The sequence below is a fragment of the Chlamydotis macqueenii genome, chromosome 1, assembly GCF_036417535.1.
Source record: "Chlamydotis macqueenii isolate bChlMac1 chromosome 1, bChlMac1.mat, whole genome shotgun sequence".
Lineage (NCBI taxonomy): Eukaryota > Metazoa > Chordata > Aves > Otidiformes > Otididae > Chlamydotis > Chlamydotis macqueenii.
The window spans coordinates 185,572,513-185,593,366 of record NC_141556.1 but is presented as its reverse complement, the minus strand read 5'-3'; the positions used below and the strand labels follow the sequence as shown (position 1 = coordinate 185,593,366).

The 20,854-nt window shown below is 43.8% G+C and overlaps 1 protein-coding gene across 2 annotated transcripts; it reads right to left on the bottom strand.

The window, feature by feature from the left end:
* Positions 1-419: 419 nt before the first annotated feature.
* CYSLTR2 (cysteinyl leukotriene receptor 2) lies at positions 420-18,486 on the bottom strand. Of its 2 annotated transcripts, XM_086771850.1 has the most exons (3): positions 18,181-18,486; positions 9,600-10,554; positions 420-605 (listed from the first exon to the last, which is right to left on the bottom strand). In XM_086771850.1, the coding sequence occupies exons 2-3, from the start codon at positions 10,526-10,528 to the stop codon at positions 593-595; spliced, it is 942 nt and encodes a 313-aa protein (XP_086627976.1). In that variant the 5' UTR covers positions 10,529-10,554; positions 18,181-18,486; the 3' UTR covers positions 420-592. The 2 variants fall into 2 exon arrangements, with proteins under 2 accessions (XP_086627976.1, XP_086627977.1); XM_086771851.1 differs by lacking the exon at positions 420-605 and having other exon boundaries at positions 7,274-10,554.
* Positions 18,487-20,854: the final 2,368 nt, after the last annotated feature.

Sequence of the window (20,854 nt, the reverse complement as noted above, 5' to 3'; positions counted from 1 at the left end):
ATGAACAAAGCATCCATGACTGTATGTAGAGAAGAAAATGGAAAATTTTTTCTTGCTGTCAAAGCACGATCACCTGGAAAAGAAGTGTCAAATAAATGTTTTCCTGTAGTAGTCTAACCGCTTTTCAGGTACCTCTGATCAGTTTGTGTACATGGACATATGGTGGTGTTGCTGCTAGCAACAGAATGGCACCGTTTCGCAGAAGATCTCTACCAGTGCTGTGTACCTACGGTATTCATGAGTGAGAATGGAGAGATTTAAGATGGGATTTATTTTGCCCAAGTGTAGCAACCTGTAAGATAGAAAAAAGGACTGAGCTAGTTACCCTGAGCTGCCTCTAAAGTCAACGAGGGCAACTCATACAACCCCTGTGTGAGGGTGGAACAGGCCAGTGCTGGGAAATGCCCATTTCCTTCTGCTGATTATGCAGGGAACCAAGAGTGACAGGCTCAGGTATCTCCATCCGTCTTGCAGGCATCTGAAGCTCAGTGAATCCCATGGCTGGTTTCTCCAATCATCCTGCAGTGAGCCAGCACCCCCTTTGCAAGGGCATAGTCAGAGCAAAGAGGTGTGTTGTCTCTTGTGGGCTGGTTTAGACAAGGGCTCTGTAAAGAAAGTATGGTTACAGTCACCCATCTGCGATCACCACTGCTCTGTGGCAGGAGTGGGCAGGGTCTGCCCATCGGCTGATCTAAACAGAAATGGTGGAAAGAGATGGTGCATCACAGTGGTTCTGGAAGAAATTATCTGAATTACAACCAGAGATCGCACCGCTGGTTTTCCACTGCTCAGCTTATTAGGAAACCACAATCAACTGTAAGTGTCAGAAATATACACAACTCTTGAGCCTCCATCATGCAGGATGACTCACGGAGCAGATGGAAACATCTTGACTAACACTAGCACTGACCTAGTATCTGTCCCTTCGCACAGGACACCTGTGCCAGCCAATGGTGCCGGTGAGGCTCGGCTGGCAGAGTGGCCACCACTGGGCTGCAGGCAGCGATCAGCAGGCAGCAAACTTGGGAGACGGTGGGAGGAAGGAGGAGTGGACCTTCACAAGGACAGAGCAAAATCCACCTGGAGGGAGAGAGCCGATGTGAAGCAGTTCTTGAAACGAGGCATGTTGGGGAAATCTCAAGGAAGTGGAGCTAGTTTCTTACATCTCAAATCTGGGGGAAATTTTATCTGCCTTATTATGCACTATATTTTATGGGAAGAAATGACACCACGTTTAATGTACTAGAGTGTTTTCAGAAAATGTATTGGGTATTTATTCACAGTGCACCTGTTTGGGACACATGTCTCCAGCTGAGGTTATCCGAGGTGAATCTCCTGCACTGGAGTTTTATACCTCACCATAGACAGATGTACTTGGGATTATTTAAATGTACGTCCTCAATATGTGACCTCTTTATATTTATCTGAATCTTGCACTGTTATGTTTTCTATCCTAATGTGGTTTACAGGATGGAAATCCTTGCTCTTTAAGGTAACTTCTTGCTGATTGCCACAAAATCCTAGTTTGAGCTTTGGACTCTGTCTCCAGACCCATCTCATGCTGATTTTTTGTACACCACAGCACAGAAATAGTCTAAACAATCTGACTGATTTTAATCTGTCTTGGGCCAGGAAAGCATCTGGCCACACAAGACACAGCTCCATGCTCATGAAGTTGAACATCCCATAGTTATGGTCTTCATATTCACTTCTTCCTCCACTCAGATTTAATTTTTTACCTCTCTCCTCCCATAAAAATTAAGATAATTATTAACATCCTTTTCTGTGTTGCTTGTTTTCAGGCACTTACTAAATACCCTGCTTAGATTTTGAAAATACAGCCTCAGTGCAGTTTCCATCTTATTTTACATTTTTCCACATTGGCTAGAGGCAGCTGGGCAATCCCATGGCGTATGAGCAAAAGTCCCCAGAGCAGCAGAACAATCTAACTGTGTTCTGTTACCACCTCCACTTATGGCACATCTTTTCTGAAACAATAAAATTTGATTGCTTCTTATACATTTGTGTATGGAAAGAAGATATAATACTGTCTTCTACTGCAGGAAGATTATATTGGCCTTCAAATCAATTTCAATTTCTCATGAGTCTTCAATATAATTTTATTTCATCTTTATTTTGGGGTATTACATTTTCATCGTTTCATTCTACTTTAAAAATTGCAATTCTTCTGATGCCTTCCACAATGATAAATTAGTTGTAATTGGGAACGTTGCTTTTGTTGGGAGAGAATGGTTTTAGGTTAAAAGTTCTAAATAATTCAATAGAATTCCTTTACTTTCTTCAGTGTGGTTTTGAAGGGTTTGAATTTTTCCTAGATCTTTCTCTTTTCTTCATGTAAATTGAAGTGCTCAGGAAGCCAGCCGGTGTGCAGCGCTCTCCAATGGAGCTTGTGCAGAATTTCTCATAATCTAATGTTCCACCTTGCTGCTTTTATACTCTTTTTTATGCACACTGGTAGTGCATGCACTGAAAAGAGACATTTGCATTTTGGAAAGCAACATGTCTGCATCTGGGAATGATGCTTCGTGATAGCTTTTTGCTTTCCTCTAGAGGTGTGAATCCTGCTATAGCACATTTAATCTGATTGACAGCAGATTAGATGGTTTTTCTTGCATACTGTAATCTCTTAGAAGGATCTATGGATCCCACCAGTCTGCACATCACAGGGCAAGAAACATTGTTTTACTATACCAGCATCAGGTAAAAATTTTGATTTTAATTTCACAGCTGTCAGTAGAGATTTTTGAAATATTTTACACATGGTTTTCATGTGTGTGAAAAATAGACAACTTGTCAACATCTTTAAAAAGACAGCATGTCAAAGGTTTTACCTATAACCTCAGGCCAAAGTGCGAGTCCTAATGAAACTGGAAGTAGAAATTCTCTCATAAAAAGGATGTTAAGCAAAATTTAGCAAGATGTAGGACAAGAGGTTTTGGAGTTTGTTTTTGTATTTCCCCCAGTGAGGAATGATTTTCACGAGAGCAGGTACAACAGTTAGGTACCAAAGTTTTGCTTTCTTATATTTCAGTTCTACATTGCAATTTCGTGGTGGAGTAGGGGTGGCTGGCGAGCCCTGAATATGCTCTTTTCGAAAATCCATTACTGGGATATTAATGCAATAGGATTATACAAGACATTAGTTTTGAGAAGTTTGGCACTGATTACCAAATATGTATTCACTGATTTTGCAAATTAAGATCTATGGTCATGTATATAAATACACAAACATATAAAAACAAATAATTAATAAATATGAGGGTGGGTATGTGCCTGCACATATCTGTGTGTATATATATATACACACACATGCTTTTTCTTAATGCACTACATGACTGAAAATACTTAACCCTCTTATGTATTATGGTTAAGGTATTTTAATTTTCTGCTGCTGCCTTTAATTACTGGATGCTAAATATAAAATCCAAGACTAATAAATGTGTACTGAGAAATTAGAAATCAGGATGGGCACTCCGAAGGCAAGTATATGGTAGCACCATGTGACAGCTATGATAATGCCCATTACAAGTCAGAAATGAAACATCTTGAAATGTACCAGGTATAAAACATGAAAAAAGTTCTTGACTGTGAGACACAGTTCAAGCAACTGGAACATACTCCTCAGTGACTTCTGAGGCTCATTCCTGGTAGACCAGTTCCAAATAGACAAATTTATGAAATAGGGATGTTGCCATGACTATTCCTGGTAGAGGTTTCATAAGTTCCTTGATTTTTGCTATTTTCTGAGAAAGTCTCTGGCATTATTCTCCTGACTTTTGGTTCCTCTTCCTCACCTGCACTGCTGGGTGCACCTTAAAGTCAGTATTAATCATGCTTAGGTTAATTTTTTCCCTCTGGTTCCCCATCCATTGGGCTGCCAAGGTAAGAAAGGTGTCACATTTCTGTTTGGATGGGGAGAGGAGCAGGGAATATGGGCAGAACTAAAGGTACTCTTGGATGCCCAGGAGGTGCAGAAATGACTGCCATCCTTGCCCCTTCTCTTCTGACCAGGTACAAACCTTCTGCTAACAAGTCTTGGACTGTCTCCAAAGCCACGTCATCCCATGGGCCCTGTCCTTAGATGGGATATAGACTGTAGGGGCGGAAACAGCAAGGTGTACTGGCCCAAGAGAGGACATGGGAGAGGGAGTATTTTGGTTTGAGAGCTCAAGTGTAAATCATTACATAAGCGCAATTGGAAATTTGAAGGGAAAGGAACTGAGAAGAGGCCAATCTTGAATTGTACGTGGTACTAACAAGCCAATGAAGGGGATATGGCCAGGTACACCATGTGAGTGTACTCCCTTTGTCACGCAGGTTAGTGGCCTGCTGGAGCATGTCCTTCCCACCTGGTCTCTGCACTTGATTTTTCTTTCTGTGGCAATCAGGTGGTGGAGGTGGCTGAGGCACAGGCTGGGTTTTTGCTGGCATGGAGTCAAGTATAACTGGAGCGTGCCCAGAGAATAGGAAGGTCCATGAACATGGATGGCCAGAGTTCGTGCCCCTACCCAGGTCCACAAACTGCCCAAGTGACTGTGCTCCTATGAAAGACTAGTGTAGCAGCACTGAGCTGTGTCATTCAAACACCACCTCCACTTCTGGAGGATCTAGGTGCCTATGCTGTTGCTAGCAGCTTTATAAGGGAATTCTCCATGCTTCAATGTCTTCAATGGCTAGGTTCAGGGAGATTCAAAATTATGAAAAAGAAAAAGAAAAAGAAAGAAAAAGAAAAGCCACTCTGAGAGCACAGTTTTTTTGAGCACACTCACATGCCTGACCTGGGTTTATATTTTCTCTTTTAGGGGTGAGGGATCACCAGAAGAGACTGCTCCAGCTGCAGTAATAAAGGACTTCAAAAGACGTATGATAGCTCTTAAGCGGGATTATTTTTCTCATTCTTTCTGGATTGTTTATCCTCGTAGTCTTCAAGAAAAAAAAACCTAACTTGCAGCATGCAAGTAGTATCTCAGCAATGAGCAAAGCACCCTTAAACATCCTGAAACTCTGGTAAGAGACTAGTCACAAGAAGAAACCAAGTTCAGCAGAGATTTCTCTGCCATGGAGGGCTTTTTGGGCTGGACCAGAGATGGCCAGGCTCCCTGCCTCCAGAATTGAAAGCTGGCAATAATGTAAGAAACATCTGCACAAAGCACAGATCCCCTCTTCAGGGATTTCCTTCCCTGAAATTTCTTTATGTTATGAAACACAGCTCCATTCTGAGTGAATCATCCCCATTTGCATCTACCACAGCTGCTCAAAAGAATATATAATATCATCCAACAGTTAACATGCTCAACATCTCAACATCTGGAAATGCAGACAGTAAACCTGACAAGTGAACCTGCCAGCCACCACTCCAAGCATTCAAGCCCTAAGTGAGGCAACACGGGTGGTAGACCAACGTCCAGAGCTTTATTTCTCAGCATCAGAAACAAAGGCTCAAGTTTTGCTCCTGAAAGCAGGAATGTGACTTGAGCGACCGGGCTTTGGCCCTCACATTAGGCAGCTTTATCCTTTCAGCTGTAAAATCAAAAGGAGAGGAAGCAGTGGTGAAAATATGGCCAGCTTTTCTGAAAGGTCAAAAGGGAATTTGGGACAACGGAAGCTATGTAATTTCTTTGGCCTCCTTAAGCTGCTGACTGGTGGATGAACAGATGTAACTACATAACATCAGCTGCATGCAATTAAATATATTGCTTGTCTTTGCAGATGTCCAGAGAGATTCCTTTATATACACAGCACAGCTGTGCAAGAGGTACAGGACTGCAGAGTCGTGCTGGGACAATCGTATCGCCTAGCAGGTCATGGTCAGCGCCATCCGGAAAGCTGAACTGCCTCAGGCAATTCTGGACTCTCTCTCTGTGCTTGCAATTCATTTACACTGTCTTGTAAATAAGCTGCCATTTAAACTCTCTCAAATATGATGCAGGAAATCAAAACATTAGCCCAAGGATGGCATCACTATTGAAACAGCATCTGACTCTTAACTGCGTTACAGTTGGTTGATTTGCATGGATCTTATTTCCACTTCTATCAGCTGGAGGCGCAGCAGGTCACTTCTACCTTACCCATCCCAAAGGACCAAGAGAAACATCGAGAGCCCTAAGACAGAGGGAAAAAGTCTGATGCCTGCTCTGCTGCCAGCACAACATGCTGTTGTAGCATAGAGGAAGGTGCACGTCAGGAGGTGCTGGGCAGCAAAATGTGCACTCCTTTCTCCAGACACTCTTAGGAGCTGAAGCAAAATATAAGCTATGCAATGGGATGTGTGTTGGGGAAGGCAGAGGATACATATTACAAAAGCGAACGGGATAATGCATTGCTTAAAATAAAAATGTGATGCTCCCCTGCCTGTTGCGACCAGTCCATCAGGCAAACATAGCCACACATGGGCCTGAACCAGGGCTAAAAAGCAAATATGAAGAGTGGAATTTCCTTGTGCTCAGGGTCAAGTGGTTCAGGCTGCAGCAAGATTACTTTAGAAAATTTCTCTATGACTCTTGTGTAGCTTTGGACTGAAAAATTACCTTTGTCTAGAAATACCAGGACTTCCCTGAATGACAGGAAAACATGCATATGAAGCTAAAACATTTGCTATTGCTTAGGGGTATCAGTCACTTAAAGACTTCATTTCCTGTTCTTGTGTCTCCTTCAAGCTCAAAAGTTTACTGTTGCTTTAACTTTCTATGCGTGTAGCTATTCTTAGATTTTGTCTCCTGGAAAGCTGAGGAAACATATCAAAACACTTTTTAAGGAGTAGGTGGTCCCTTGAGGGAACTAGAGGCATTGCTAGTAATTTAACTGCCAGGAGCTTTATTTCTCAGAATAAATATGGTGTCTTTTTTTACTACATTTTTTACTGTGAGATTACACAGCGAAGACCCCTCAGCTCCATGAGTAGAGACATGCAAGGACACCAAATGGAAAAATGGCAGTAAATGTTATGCAAGTGTTGTTAAAGCTGCGTGTGAGGATCCCCAGCAAAGGTAGTCTTGAATCCTTTTGCAAGTAAATAATACATTTTTAAAATCTATTTCTTTATCTGCACCTCAGATTTTGACTGATGTTCCCCACTATTTTGCTGGTGAAGTGAAGAAGGCAGCAGGATGCTTTTGCATCTCCAAAGACATTTCTCTCTTGTGAAACGATGGCCCACTTAAGAAACTCAGAATCTGTTTCTTGGACTTTCTCCCACTGCGCTCTGAGGAGATTCCTTGTTAGCTCTGCAATCAATGAAAAACGTATCTTCAGCAACTAGTAAATCTAGTTTATTAAAACACAGGTTTGACAGTTAATTCGATTGCTAACAAAGTTGTAGCATGATCAATAAAAAAAAAAATGACCTTATAAGTGAGCTGCATATATCCTTTAGATGCAAAATTATCTGATAATAGGGTGCATTGGATGGATACAGAGAAAAATATGTTAGTGAGATTAGACTGGTGAATTTTTTCCATTCCCTTGTAGTATTTAAGGTGTATAGTATCTCATCAGAGGCTCCAAGCTTGTCACTTGTCCTGCTCAGGTCTACTTCTAACGGGGGAAACCATGGAAAAAGAGTTTGCCCTCTTCTTTCCAATTATTTGTCTGCTATCTCTCTGCACAGGCTACCATCTCCATCCCATTCCCATTGCAAACCAGTGGTAATATCCCCTTGTCCTTCAATAGCATGGGACCAAGCACTGCAGGGGTTCGCATGGCATCATTAGGTCAGCACTCTGGTATGCCACTGAGTTATTGAAACAAGGATTTGGAGCATGAACTTTAGTGAAGACTTATGATAAAACTCCATGCTTACATCAACGACAGCATAAAGTGACCGAAACAATTTGACTGCAATTGAACCTAACCCCTAGATAGCCAATAAAAATGTAATTTTACCAGTGATTTGCCAAGAACTTTTCCACCTGACCAGCAATGATTTGTTTTCTGCATATTTCAGACAGAGCTGAAAATAGCTAGCTGCAGCTATTTTTGTTTGGGAGCAACAACATGCAGTTTACAGAGTGCGTTCTCAAAAAAAAAGTTGAGAGAATTGAGAAAGTATCTTCACTGATAGAAATCTTCCTTTCAGTGGATTTCACTGGGAGGGAAGGCTTTTGGCATTTTTGCTGGTTTTCATATGAGACAGGCTGCTTTCCTGGAAAACATAACAAAACTCCTTGTCGTTTTTAATTTAAAAATGAGGTCATTCAAAACAAAATCTAAATGTGGTCAAACTGAGTTTGAAACCTGTTTTCACTTACTTGCAAATGGTCTGATTTTTAGGAAATGTATTTTAGAAAATATTCAGAGACTTAAAAATGCAGGCAGCCATTTGGTGAGATTTTCCAAAGTACACATAGGTGTAGCTCCCCCATTGCTTTCTAAAACAGCCCTCCTCCTCCTCCTCCTCCTCCTCTGCCCATATTTCCTCCCGTTCCCGGCTTAGTGCTTCCCCATTGTATTGGTGTGTGTTTGATGTCAGGGAGTTCAAAGCAAATGGAAGTTAATCCTGTGAAAAAAGGGACCAATTTCCTCCTCGGAGCAGGAAGGAGGTGAGGGATTTGAGATGCCTTTGGCAGCAGTTTGCTGTCAGACAGGTTTACCTGTGTGAAGGAAAGCACTCCCTTGCTACCCGTTTGGACCAAAATAATTTTAAGTTTGTCTCTGGATTCCTGTGTGGGGACTGAGCTGCCTAACCTCGACTTTCTGAAAAGCACCTGCAACACTGAGTGTAAAAACAAGTGTTGCAACAGCCTCGAAGGAATCGGCGCACAGGCGAAGAGCTGCAGGGTGCAGCGCGGTGCTCCCTGCGCCTGCATCCTGCCCTCGCTGTCAGCAGTCATCTTACTCACAGAGCTCCATGGCGATGCCGTTTCCTTGAAATCATTATCTCGCTCCACAATCGGTGGAATGTTATGCAAAATACCTCAGTGGCCTCTTCAGGGTGGAAAAGTTAGAAATGTGAATGGCTTCTGAACAGCCTGAGCTAGTGCTGGGTCCTGTTTGGCTCTCTGCCTGCTTTGTCAGTCTGCCTCAGCAGAAAGTCTCAGCGACGCTTTATACCTCTGTTACATGCAAACCTTTGGCCAGTGTTTGCAAAGGGAACTGGCAGGGCGCTGTTGGGTATCACAGCGCCTGAACCGTGCACCTCTGCACACACAGGGAAATGCATGGAGCACAGAGAGGTTCAGGCATTTCAGACACAGACACTGAGGTGGCCAGGTGAGCAGTTTCTCTTCAAGTCACTGGCTGAGTATTGTGAAATGAAATAAATGGACTTTAGTAGCAAGGTAAATCCCTTTCAATCCCTTGTCCTCGGTAGGGTGAACACTAGAGGTGTGTATCTACAATGCTAAATAGGAGAGGACCAGGGATCACACCCAGGCACCTGACCTCTGATCATCCTGCCTTGGTTTTGGCCATCCCCAACGAGCTCTCTCCAAGATGCCTTTGCTCAAGAGGTGCCTGGCACTGAGCAGCATGGCTGCAGGCTGGCTAGCACCACACAGCCTCTGCCATCCAATAGCGTGGACTGAGTCTAGAAGTCCCATCAGGACTGTATAAATATAATTTTGCAGTTTGGCATCAGCTACCTGCGGAGCAAACTTTTGATTCTCGCTTTGAAATTTTCAGCAGCGAAGTAGTAGAGGACGGGATCGAGACAGCTATTCATGGCAGCAAGGCAGAGAGTGACCACCAGTGCTTTGTGTATGGGCAGGCTGGCCTGGCTGCAGCTGCTGCACGTCAGGTGGACAGTTCGCAGTATGTGATACGGCAGGAAACAGAGGAGGAAGAGGATGAGAGTGATGATGATGGTTGACAGTGCCTTCTTGTGACAGACTGCCTTCTTGCACTGTGGAGACCTGGACTTGAGCAACGCTTTGATTGCAAAGATGTAGCAGACAATAATTGTGGAAAATGGCAGAATGAAGCCCACGATGAGGACAAAGTTGTTCATCACGGAAAGCTTGTGTACACTGGAGGGGATGAGGTCCAAGCACTTGTCTGGGTTGCTGTACCCAGCGATTTCCTTGCTTAACAGAGGGCTGGAGGCTGCCAGCACAAAGATCCATATGGCTGCGCACATTATCTTGGCATACTTCATGTTGGTTACTTTCCAGTGTTTGAACGGGTGGACGATGGCTATGAAACGAACCATGCTGAGCACAGTGAGAAAATAAATGCTGCAGTACATGTTCACGTACAATGTGTAAGTCATGATCCTGCAGACGATATCACCAAATATCCAATGTGATCCCAACAGGAAATATGTGGCCCGAAAGGGCAAAGTGCTCACAAACATGAGATCCGAAACAGCCAAGTTCTGCATGTAAATATTTACTGAAGTCTTCCTGTGTGAAGACTGGAAGAAAACATAAATGGAGAGGCTGTTTCCAACAGCACCCAGGAAGAAGATAAAGAGATACATGATGGGATAAATGACTTGCTTGAAGCTGTCAATCGTACAGTCGAAGGAGCTGTTGGTGAAGTTGTTGTCTAGAACCATCTCGGAAATATTCATAGTCTAAAGCCAGGCTCTCCGTCTTCCTGCCAAAGTAAAAAAATGGTGTGAGTGTTAGGATACAGGCCGGGCAGGGGAGTTCAGCTATTTGGGACTACTTTGCTAAGGGCAGAAATTGCAAGAGGGCAATTCTGCAGAGGGCTGTGGAAAATAAAGGTTTGTTAATGAGCAATCACTTGTGATCTCCCAGTAAATACACATCTCAAGGCGCAAAGCCCCAGATTATCTCTAAACAGTATCAGTATTACAGCAGCTGGTTGTTTCTCAACTTACGAAAGTGCTGCCTTTTAAAGGTGAGTGCTATGTTATGCGTTTTACTGGCAATTCTCTGATCTTCTCTGTGCAAACTTGCTCTCAGCCATTTTCTAGCAGGGAGGTTTTGAGGCCCCAGTTATCTGCCATGGAAACATCAAAACCTGACCAGAAAAGAAATCACTGTCCACTGCTAAGTCTGCATTTCAAATACATGCATAAATACTCTGCTAGTTATGCATGCTTCCTTTTTCAACTCCCTTCTCCTTACACTGTATTTCTTTTTTTCCTGCAAGTTTCTGATGGCTTTCTCTGTCTCTCTCTTTTTTTTTTTTTTTTTTTTTTTGTGGGGCCTTTGCTTCTTTTACCACTTTCTCAACCTTTTTTTGTGCTCAACTGCTCTGTGTCAGACAGTCATCGACACGCACTGCAGCTTCCAGGGCAGCCTACATTTGCAGTTGTAATGAAAATGGCCTGTGAGAAAATGAGGTGTGTTCACGGGGAGTGACATTTTTCCTCCTATGATGCTATAATTCAGTCAAATCAAAACCACTCATCACTAAAACATTCTAAATATTTTTTTTCTCATTAGAGTCTATTTCCTTGTTGAATTCCCAATTTCTTCTCTCAGCTGACCTGCAGCTGGTAGTATTTTGAAAGGAAGGTTTCAGTATTGTTACTTGTTTAATAGTGGCAAGCAATTCCCTCTTTGCATCTGCCAGCATATTCTAGAGATGGAGTATGGAAAATTTTACCCTAAAAACCAGAACTACTTGGCATTTCTAGATGCACACAAAATAAGCTTTTAATTTGCTCCAGTGAGAGTCATAACAGGTTGACAGTACATGACTGCATCTTATCTCTTATTCTGGACCTCACTGACTTCTAATTTATTTGCACAGGTGAAGTGTCCCTAGGGGGAAAAGTGGGCTGTAGATTTGGATGCTCTGGACTCTCAGTTACCCAGTGTGGTACTCCCAGTGCGCTGTAAACAAGAGCTAATTTGCAAACTGAAGCCATAGTGTGGGAGCCTGTGCTATGTTCAGAGCAGCCCATGGTATCTTCAGGGCAGTGTCTCAGAGACTGTCTGGATCCCTTAATATAGCTACCAGATGTGCCCCAGCAGTCACCTTTTATCCAGCCCCTCTGTGACAGGGAGCATGGGAAGCGCAAGCCCTGGGCTGGGCTCCCAAGGAGCAGAACTTGTCCACCCTGTAGTGAGATGGGAGCGTAGTGGCTTGGGGAAGGGCGCCATTCGCTCATACTGACATCCTACCCATCCCTTCAGTGCCTAAAATTATCCTTCCAGAAAATAAAAACAACAATATCTATTGAGCTTAGGAGCACTGAAGACTGGAAATGGGCAGACTGGGTATGGAGGCTCAGCAAAGCCCCAGACTCAGTAAATATGTGCTCCTAAAGGAAATCTCCTCATTTGAGATCCCCTTCCTCTGTGGAGGGGAGAGACAAGGTGTATCTCCTAACAACAAATATTTTGCAATCAGAGGAGTTTTGAATGGTTTTGGTTTTCTGTACAAAGTGACCATCTGACATACAAGCTTTCTGTATGGGATCAAAGACCAGCTTTTCTCCTGGTTGAAGCTGATGTCCCCATTTTGCAGGGAAACATCACAGCCCAAGATACTGCAAAGGGAAGAGCCTTTTTAACTCTGTTTTGCTATATGGCCAAAGCATCCTTGCCTTTAGAAACCCCAAACCACAAGAAAATATCTATGCCTGTTGAGGCGTTCCTGTTGCGTGGGCTACCAAGCACTCCTCTGCGAAACCTGTGAGATAGAGGAGTCGAATGCAGATAACAAACTTGGAGCACGGGCAAATTCAAAGTCCCGCTGAGCATCACAAGTGATGGCTTGTGGCCCAGCACTATCTGCTGAAGGATGGGATTAGGGCAATGAAAATACAGGTGATGAAAAGCCCTTGGGTCCCTGCACCTTGAGGAGAGCACTACAAGCACAGAGGCTGAGGCACTTTGCTCAGGCTCTTCACATGAGGTTATCTAGCTAACAACTACCATGAAAGCTGTTGTGTGCTCCTCATTTCTCCTGCCAGCTAAAGACCTTCAGGAAACTAGATGCACATGTGTAATTGAGAAAACTCAGCATTCATGGACCTGGCAAGACAACCAGTACTTAAACTCATCTCCAAATTATCCAAACAAAACTTTCAAGCTGTTATGGGATGTCTAAGAGAAAGAGGCTGGGGACCAGTCATCTGAAAGCTGTTAGCCACCATGGTGCCTGCCCTCAGTCAAGGGCCAGGCACAACCTGTGTAATAAAAAAGAGGGAGAGAAAGGGACAATCTGAAATTAGAATCTCTCTTAACTGGTACTGCAAGACTTCTCTGATGGAAACTTCCTAGCAGATCTTTTTCTATATATGAATTTCTCTGATGGAAGCTACCAAGTACAAGTAGCTGATGCATGTCCCAAGGCTCTGACAACCACCCTGGCAGGAGAGAGAAAGCACAAAAGCATACCCACTGAGCAAGAAAAAAGGAGACTTTTCTAAAATAACTGCTGTTTAAGTAGATTAGACGTAGAGTTTGGGTGGAGTTTTTTCTTTTCCATGTCCATGGTGAATCTAACACCCTCAACAAAGGAGTGCACAAACCAGGTGGGAAACTGATAGAGCAAAAGTAAGAGGAGATTTGTTTAATTAGAGGAGAGACTAAATTAATGAAAGTGCCCTAAAACGATCAGATTTTAAGGTCAGGATGCAGGCAGTAGCCTAGCAGCAGAGTGGGGGATGTGCCGTAAACTGCCCGATGTGCAATGTATATGGCTGCCTCCCCGGGGCAGGTTTTGTGTGCGTGCAGGGCAAGGGGCTGGGGATGCAGAGGGATGGGGCTGCTGTCTTGAGGTAAGAGTGGCTCAGCGGAAGCAGGGCAGGAGCAGGTCTGCCCAGAGAGCAGACCTCATGAGACAGCTATGCAGGTTGCTTGAGGCTGCAGGAAAGGAGCCAGTGATGGCTGTCGTCATTGTGGGCACCGGGGATGAAGGTGGGATCTTCGGGACTCAGGTACGAGGCAAGAGAGAAGCCCAGGTCAGACCCAGTGTGTCAGAGCATGGATGAGACAGCAGAGAGGAGAAATTTAGGTATGTAAGGAACTGAGGGGTCTTTTGGGAGAAAGGCAAGCGATACAGGAATGAGAGACTGCTCTGTACCCTGTGTAGAGCCAGGCTGCTGGCGCTGCAGAAAGAATGGTTTGCAGAGGAGTACTTAATTAGAAGCAACAGGGGAGCTGGTGGGCACGGGAGAGCAAGTGGGCTGGCCTGATGAGACCTGCGAGGGCAGTGAACTGACATCCAGTGCACCTCTGACAAGGCCAGGAGGGAAATAAAGCTCGACCGCAATAACTAGGGAAGGCAGATCCAACTGCCCACAAACCCAGTTGGCTGGCACGTGCTACCTTGAGTGACTAATCAAAAGGAAATCTCTCACATGTAATTCAAAGCCCAAAATGAGACGAGGGAGCTGGAAGGCTCTGCATGAGACAGCAGCCCTGGTGCAAGGGGAACCTCAGAGACCTGCTGGAGAGAGGATAATCCACAGAAGCCTGTGTTGCCATGATACCAGCTTGATGGTAATGATCGTGTAGGATGCGCAGGTGGAGGAGTGGCACTGTGCATGAGGAACTATACAACTTGCAACAGCATAAAAATATTGTGGCTAAAGAAAAGCACTACAGGGTTCTTGTAGGCAGACATCCCATACTCTAGTAATAAAAATACAGTACTAGGAATGCACTACCAAACTCCTCATCATGATGATGACATTCCTCAGAAAACGTTAAGTGAGAGCAGGAAGCTGAAAGCAGGCAGCAATAGCAAGAGATTCTGGGTGCCCTTATAAAGATGTGATGCTGCAGCAGAATGAGATATAATGTCCATATGCAAAAAATCTCTGATTCCTAGAATAATTAGTTCTGCAAACAAATCCACAACACAGGATGCTATTGTACATTTGATCTTTAGTGCTGCATAGGTCCCAGTTCAAGCCGGCTTTAGTGGAGGGAGCCCTATACTGGCAACAACAGTGGAGCTAGGTTTGGCAGTGTTGTGAGACAGAGAAGCAGTCCCCCAAGGAAAAAGCCTGCATAATTTTGGGCTGCTTAGAAAAATACATAGAAAATTCAACATAACCTGTGTTAGAAGCCTACAAAAGAAATAGACATTTTAATAAATATTGAGCCTGATGTCTATTGGTAGAATAGTTAGCACGACTATTATAGGGAAGAGATCACCATTTAGAAAGCAGAGGGCTTGTCCAAATGGGAAGAACAGGAAAGCCTGTATTACAGCCAATCAAATACAGAGAGGAAACTAAAAGCATTAAAAAAAAAAAGTGAAAAGCACCTGGGAAAGGATCCTTAGGCTGACAGTTCTGTAAACCCACTGAAAGATGAAAGACTACTGGGGAACTGGCAGAGTTGCTTGGTGGCAAAAGATCTCTTAGGGACAAGAAGGCCATAGAAGAGAAATTCAATGAGTTCTCTCTTCCTCGCCAAAGGAAGCCCTCATTTGGCTGTTTTCATGCCTGATACAGGATACAGGTCAGAGGAGCCAGGCCCACTCAAGGCATGTGTGTAGGAAATACTAAACCAACTAGATAGATGAAAGGCCAATAAGTAATCAGGACCAGATGGCATTCGTACGAGTATCCCAAAGGATCTCGAATGTGAAACTCCCGGCCAAGGCACATAACCCATCATTACAATCAGGCGTTATGCCAGGGGACTGGCTTCTCTACAAGAAGGGCTGGGCAGCTTGAGGGCCACGAGTTGGTTGTCTCAGTGCTGGGAGCTACTGACCGCTGAGACCGGTTTCCACCTTTGGTACATTTTGGGGGGTCTGTAATAAAGAATAAAGGTGCTGAGCTTGTTGAAATACCAGGCTGCTGAGAAAGAGTCAATACCTCTTCTAGAAAGGGTGATCCTGCCCCACTCATCCTCTGAAGAGCTGTAAGGTTGATGGATAAAAGGGGCCCAGTGGTCATTTTACATATGTATATGGATATCTATGCATTTATACAGTTGCATTTGTCAAAGCCTTTGACAAAGCTCTGCACCAAGGGTTTCTTAAGGAACTAAGTTGTCAGAGAGCTGGAAGACGTGTTCTTTTATGGACTGAAAGCTGACTGAAGGGTAAGAAGCAAAGTGTAGGGCTTAATGAATCAGCAATGACTCCTGGGGTTTGGAACTCAGACCAGATTTATTCAATATCTTTACCACTAACCAGTTATCTATGTTGGCAGATGCCATGATGAAAGGGTGGCAGATGAGTTTTAGTGTATTTTAACATAAGGTGATGGATGCTGGGAAAAATAATCTAAACTATGCCTACACGATACGAACTTCAAACTGGCTATTACATTCAGGAAAGGGCATTTGGCATTGGCATCACTGACCATCTACTGACGTCATTTCTGGATTGGCTGCAGCAGCAGAAGCCACCAAAAATGTCAGCAAAATGAGAGACATCATGAAGAAAGATATGGAGAACAAAGCAGAGTATCAGCTTGTATCAAGCCTCCATGCATATCCATAGTGAGAAGTTCTGGTCTCTATAGCCAAAAAAAAAAGAGATTATGGAGTTAGAGAAGGTGCAGGAAGGGGCAAGTGAAATGATCAAGGAGATAGAGCAAGAGCTAAAAAGCCTGAGACTCTTTAGTAAAGACAGGAGGAGGCTGAAGAAGGATGTGGTCAAGCTTTACAGTCACAAAGGTGTTGGATGGTGTGAATGCGCACTGTCATTTGTAAAGTTCTGCAGTACTGGGACTTGGGGTACTCAGTAGGGTTGTTAAGAATCTGCTTTTGAACAGATAAAAGAGGGTGCTCCTCTGTGCAGCGAGGAGTGGGCAGGACCGGGAGCCTTCTGCCACAGCAGCCAGGGAGGGCAGGTGGCTCAGCCAGGTCAAAACAGGATCGGACAAACTCAAGGACAATAAATGGGAAACAAAAGACTGGGTAGGGATGTAGTCTCCAGCAGCCCTAGATAGCAATCAGGATGTTGGGGAAACGCAAGGGGAAAGCACTCTGGAAGGTGATCAAGCTCCCCTGTTGTCTCTCACCAGATTCACTTATTATCACCATCAGAGATTTGAATACTGGGCTAGAAGGACATCGTTCTGAGCTGCCAGCAGATTTCTTACAGTCCCAATTTGCTCCTAGTTGCCAGCAGTGTAACAATCACAGGTGACTTCACTGTGTTACCCCTAATTCCTGCTGGTGAAGTGAGACTCATGCCCGTAGTGATATTAACATAGAGATTCCACCCTCCATGTCAAAAAGTTGTTACGAGGAAAGCAGCAACTCAGCAGCCCTGGGCTACTCTCAGTTCTAGCGAAGGACAGTCAATCAAGTCATCCAGCATCTCAGCAGACAGTGGGATTGATTTCTATGCCATGCCTGGACAGAAGGACATGCTCGTTTTTGACAAGGTGTGGTGGAGAGGATGCTGCTGCTAAAGGTGTAAATATGAAACCTCCGCTGTCTCTAAAGGTGTAAACGTGAAACTCTATTTTCAAACTGCTGATCACACATTTGCTGCTCAGAAACACCCCGTTCACTATAACATGAGGAAATACCAAGGAACCTATTTTTAATAAGGTATTCTGCATATGCAAAGTTAAATAAAATCAGGCTGTTCATTCAAAATGTAGTTCTTTGCTATGTTAAGTGATAAATATATAGATCCTCTTATGCCAGGAAAAAGAGATTCTCTGTGCATCTATCATAACAACCCTTTGTCTGAAGAGGACCCGAGACCCACAGCCTCCTGTTCTTTACCCAAACAGGAAAGCAGTTATGATATCACTGCTGTATAGGAGATCACTTGCATTTGCCACCGCACTTCTGAGCAAAACAAAAGTTGTCATGTTTTTTTAAAGTTCCCCTTGGCTTTCTTTCTAGCATTCACTTTGTGTTTCAGGAGCAGCGTTACCAAAAGTAAATGTAACAGAATGTAATATTTAGAATTAACACTGAATTCATCAAAGCATGGCATTTTATTAACCTTTCTATGTGCACAACAATTGAAAAAAAAATCAAGTGTCTAACACTTAACAACTACTATTTTAAAAGTTTGCCGTAAAACAAATATGTATTTATCATGTAGTTAAAAAATGAGACTCACTTAATCAGATCCACAACCTGATTATTTTCTTCCATCTGGCAAACATTCCTAGTTACATAAATACACTAATTTTCTGCCAAAAAAATTTCACAAGACCAACTTTGTCATAGAGAAGTTTAGTCAATGATCAGAGCTTCTGGCACATAAAAAGCTTACTGCAAGTAATAAGAAATACAAGAAGGCTGTATTTTAATTATTGCAACCATTTTTATCTACATGAGAAAAAGCAGACAAATCTTGTCTTACCTCAGCTCGTGTGCCTTCTGGTGTGTTCAGTATTTCTTCTGCTTGCTGTTGCTTACAACTTTCAGTTTTGTTAGTGGAATGGAGAAACAGAAAAACTTATCTCAAAACCCAAGTGCTATTTATGCAGAAGCCACAGAAAAGCAACCAATAGTAGGAAAAGGAAGCAAATCCTGATTAAAAGATCTTACTTCTTCTTAAAAGAGAAATGTTTTCAGCTGAAGGAGGGGTGCTAGCAATCACATGGCAATATTTCACAATTTTCACCCAATAAAAGAGGCTCTGCAGCTACGTGGGAAGCTTTCTGGATTTCTGTATTTGGGCCCACACTTCTACGTATGTGCTTTCAATAACCACAGCTGCTCAAAATATCAGAAGAAGTCCTTATATAAGCATCACAGGGATTGTTAGAGATGTAGTTCTTGGAATTATGGAGAGGACACATACCAGGGCTACTTCCCAGACTTTTCATGCAGAAATCACAGGAAGAATAAAATTGTAAGCAGGCTGCTAGGAATCGATGCGTAATCTCATTCAGCTCATAGTTCAAGCATGAATTTACAGAGCTGAGAGACTAATTTTCCTTAAATTTTGATAGGAAGGGAATATATAGCTCTGTTAGGTCATGAACGAGTGGCTGCAGTGAATGCCTTACTCCCTCTTAACGTTTTACCACTTCTTGGAGGAGCAACACTGACTGCGCAGAGGGGTGCTCCCGGTCCACCGCAGTTGTGAAGTAGATATTCCTCTTCTGTGCTGTCAGTCCAGGTGGAGTGGACACATTCAAGTGCTTTCTGGCTGCTGTACTGTATTTCACACCAGCAGCAGGTTAGGAGTCCACACGTGGCTGCTTACCACAGCTCAGTGGGTGGGGAGTCTCCCAAAAAACCTTCTTGCTACCCTCATTTATAGTTGTCCATGCCTCAGAGTGGTTTGGATAATCACATTTGTAATCCCTCCTCCATGGACTGCTTGTGCCTGATTCTCACTTATCACAAGAGCTCTTCACTCTGGTTGTACAGGTGGATTTGAGAATGGGCAAAATAGTCCTCTGGGTGTGCACCCCATGCAGGGTCAAGGTCGCATTGTGCAGTGGCTGCGAAAACTCGTGTCACCACAGCTCACAAACCCCTGTCCCCAGGAAGGAGCTACATATAGCTAGCAAGAAGCTCCATGAGTGTGGATTTTTTAGCGTGGGGCTAAAAAGGACATAGAAAACCAGCTTAGCTAGAAACCAATCTAACACCTTCGCTCTCTGGGGTGAGCACAAATATTCACGAATGGCATTTTTTAACATTTGCCTCCATTTCCATTGACAGTGGAAAGTAAGCTTAAAAAGCTCCCTGATACACAGATCCACATCAAGTGATTTTTCAAGGTGCACTGTGCTGGTGAATTAAGACCCTTCTGAGACAATCCCACCTAATTAGATGGGATGGTCTCAGAAGAGAGACCAGATTAGATTAGATGGTGCCTAATTTAGACATTACCAGCTCTCATGGCACCTAAGCCTGTGAATGGGTGTCCTTTTCCAGCTCTTGTTGCTCTGGCTGCTTCGGTTACCGTCCCAGCAGTTTCCCTGTCTGCCAAGGTTTGCCTGCAGAGTAGCTCGTGTGCATGTCCCTAATCCCATTCGCTCATTAAGGCATCGTAGACATCTGAAACAGGAGGTCTCTGCTCACCCAGCCCGTGCAGAGTGAAGCAGGGGAAAAATGACCCCATGAGCAGCTTGGTGGGCAGATGAGCCTTTAGGGAGGAAGCCATGACGTGTGGCAGGGAGCAATGTGGGGTGCAGCCTCTTCAGCCAGAGAGGCCATGGCCAGAGGACAGCTATGGCCTCAGGAGATGCCCCAGTAACTGGGACTGCATCTTATCTGCAACAGTCATGAACTAATTTAGGCACTGCAGTAGCAGTCTGATGACATCTCCATCACATGGCATGCTGCAATAATCATTCTGGGACTGATAGGCAGGCTGTTCTCAGATACACAAAGTTAGAGACTGAAACATGCAGAAAAGTTAGACATTGATCACATTTTATTTTCCTGAATGTGTTTTGAGAACATCTCTTTCACCATATGATATGCTTATCTTCGTCGCCAGGATAATTTCCCACATTCACCTTCTTAAACACCCTGCTATCTGGAGAATACTGTTTCCTCCCTTTTATAAAGTAATTCTGCAGTCTGCTTTTAGCCTGGCTTTGAATAAATAGGGTTGGCTGCCAACTCACCCTGCACCTGATGAGCTAGATCTGGAGTGACTGCTTGTGATTTTTTAGAAACTGTCACTGGATGACTCAGCTTCCGAGGGGAGTTTATTCCATTTCGTACTAATAAAAACTTTGGTAATTCCAAAGAAGACATCTCAGAATGTCATGAAGGATCAAAGACTTTCATCACAAGACGTTGCACGCATATCACACATTCAACAGTTAACAGCCTAGATTATTTCTGAATTAGTCCCATAAAACGCGTAGATGGTCCAGGATGCAGCAGAGTGCAAACCACTCCTCTGGGCTGCAACTGCTCTCCGTCCTGCCTCACTCTCTGTTCCCTTTTGCATTTCTGTGTATGGACAGCCCAGTTTCAAGACAGAAAAGCAGATGGGGGGTGACTCATCCTTTTCCTTCCCCTTCCTCACAAACCCCCTGTGCAGGGGCACTGCCCACAAAGAA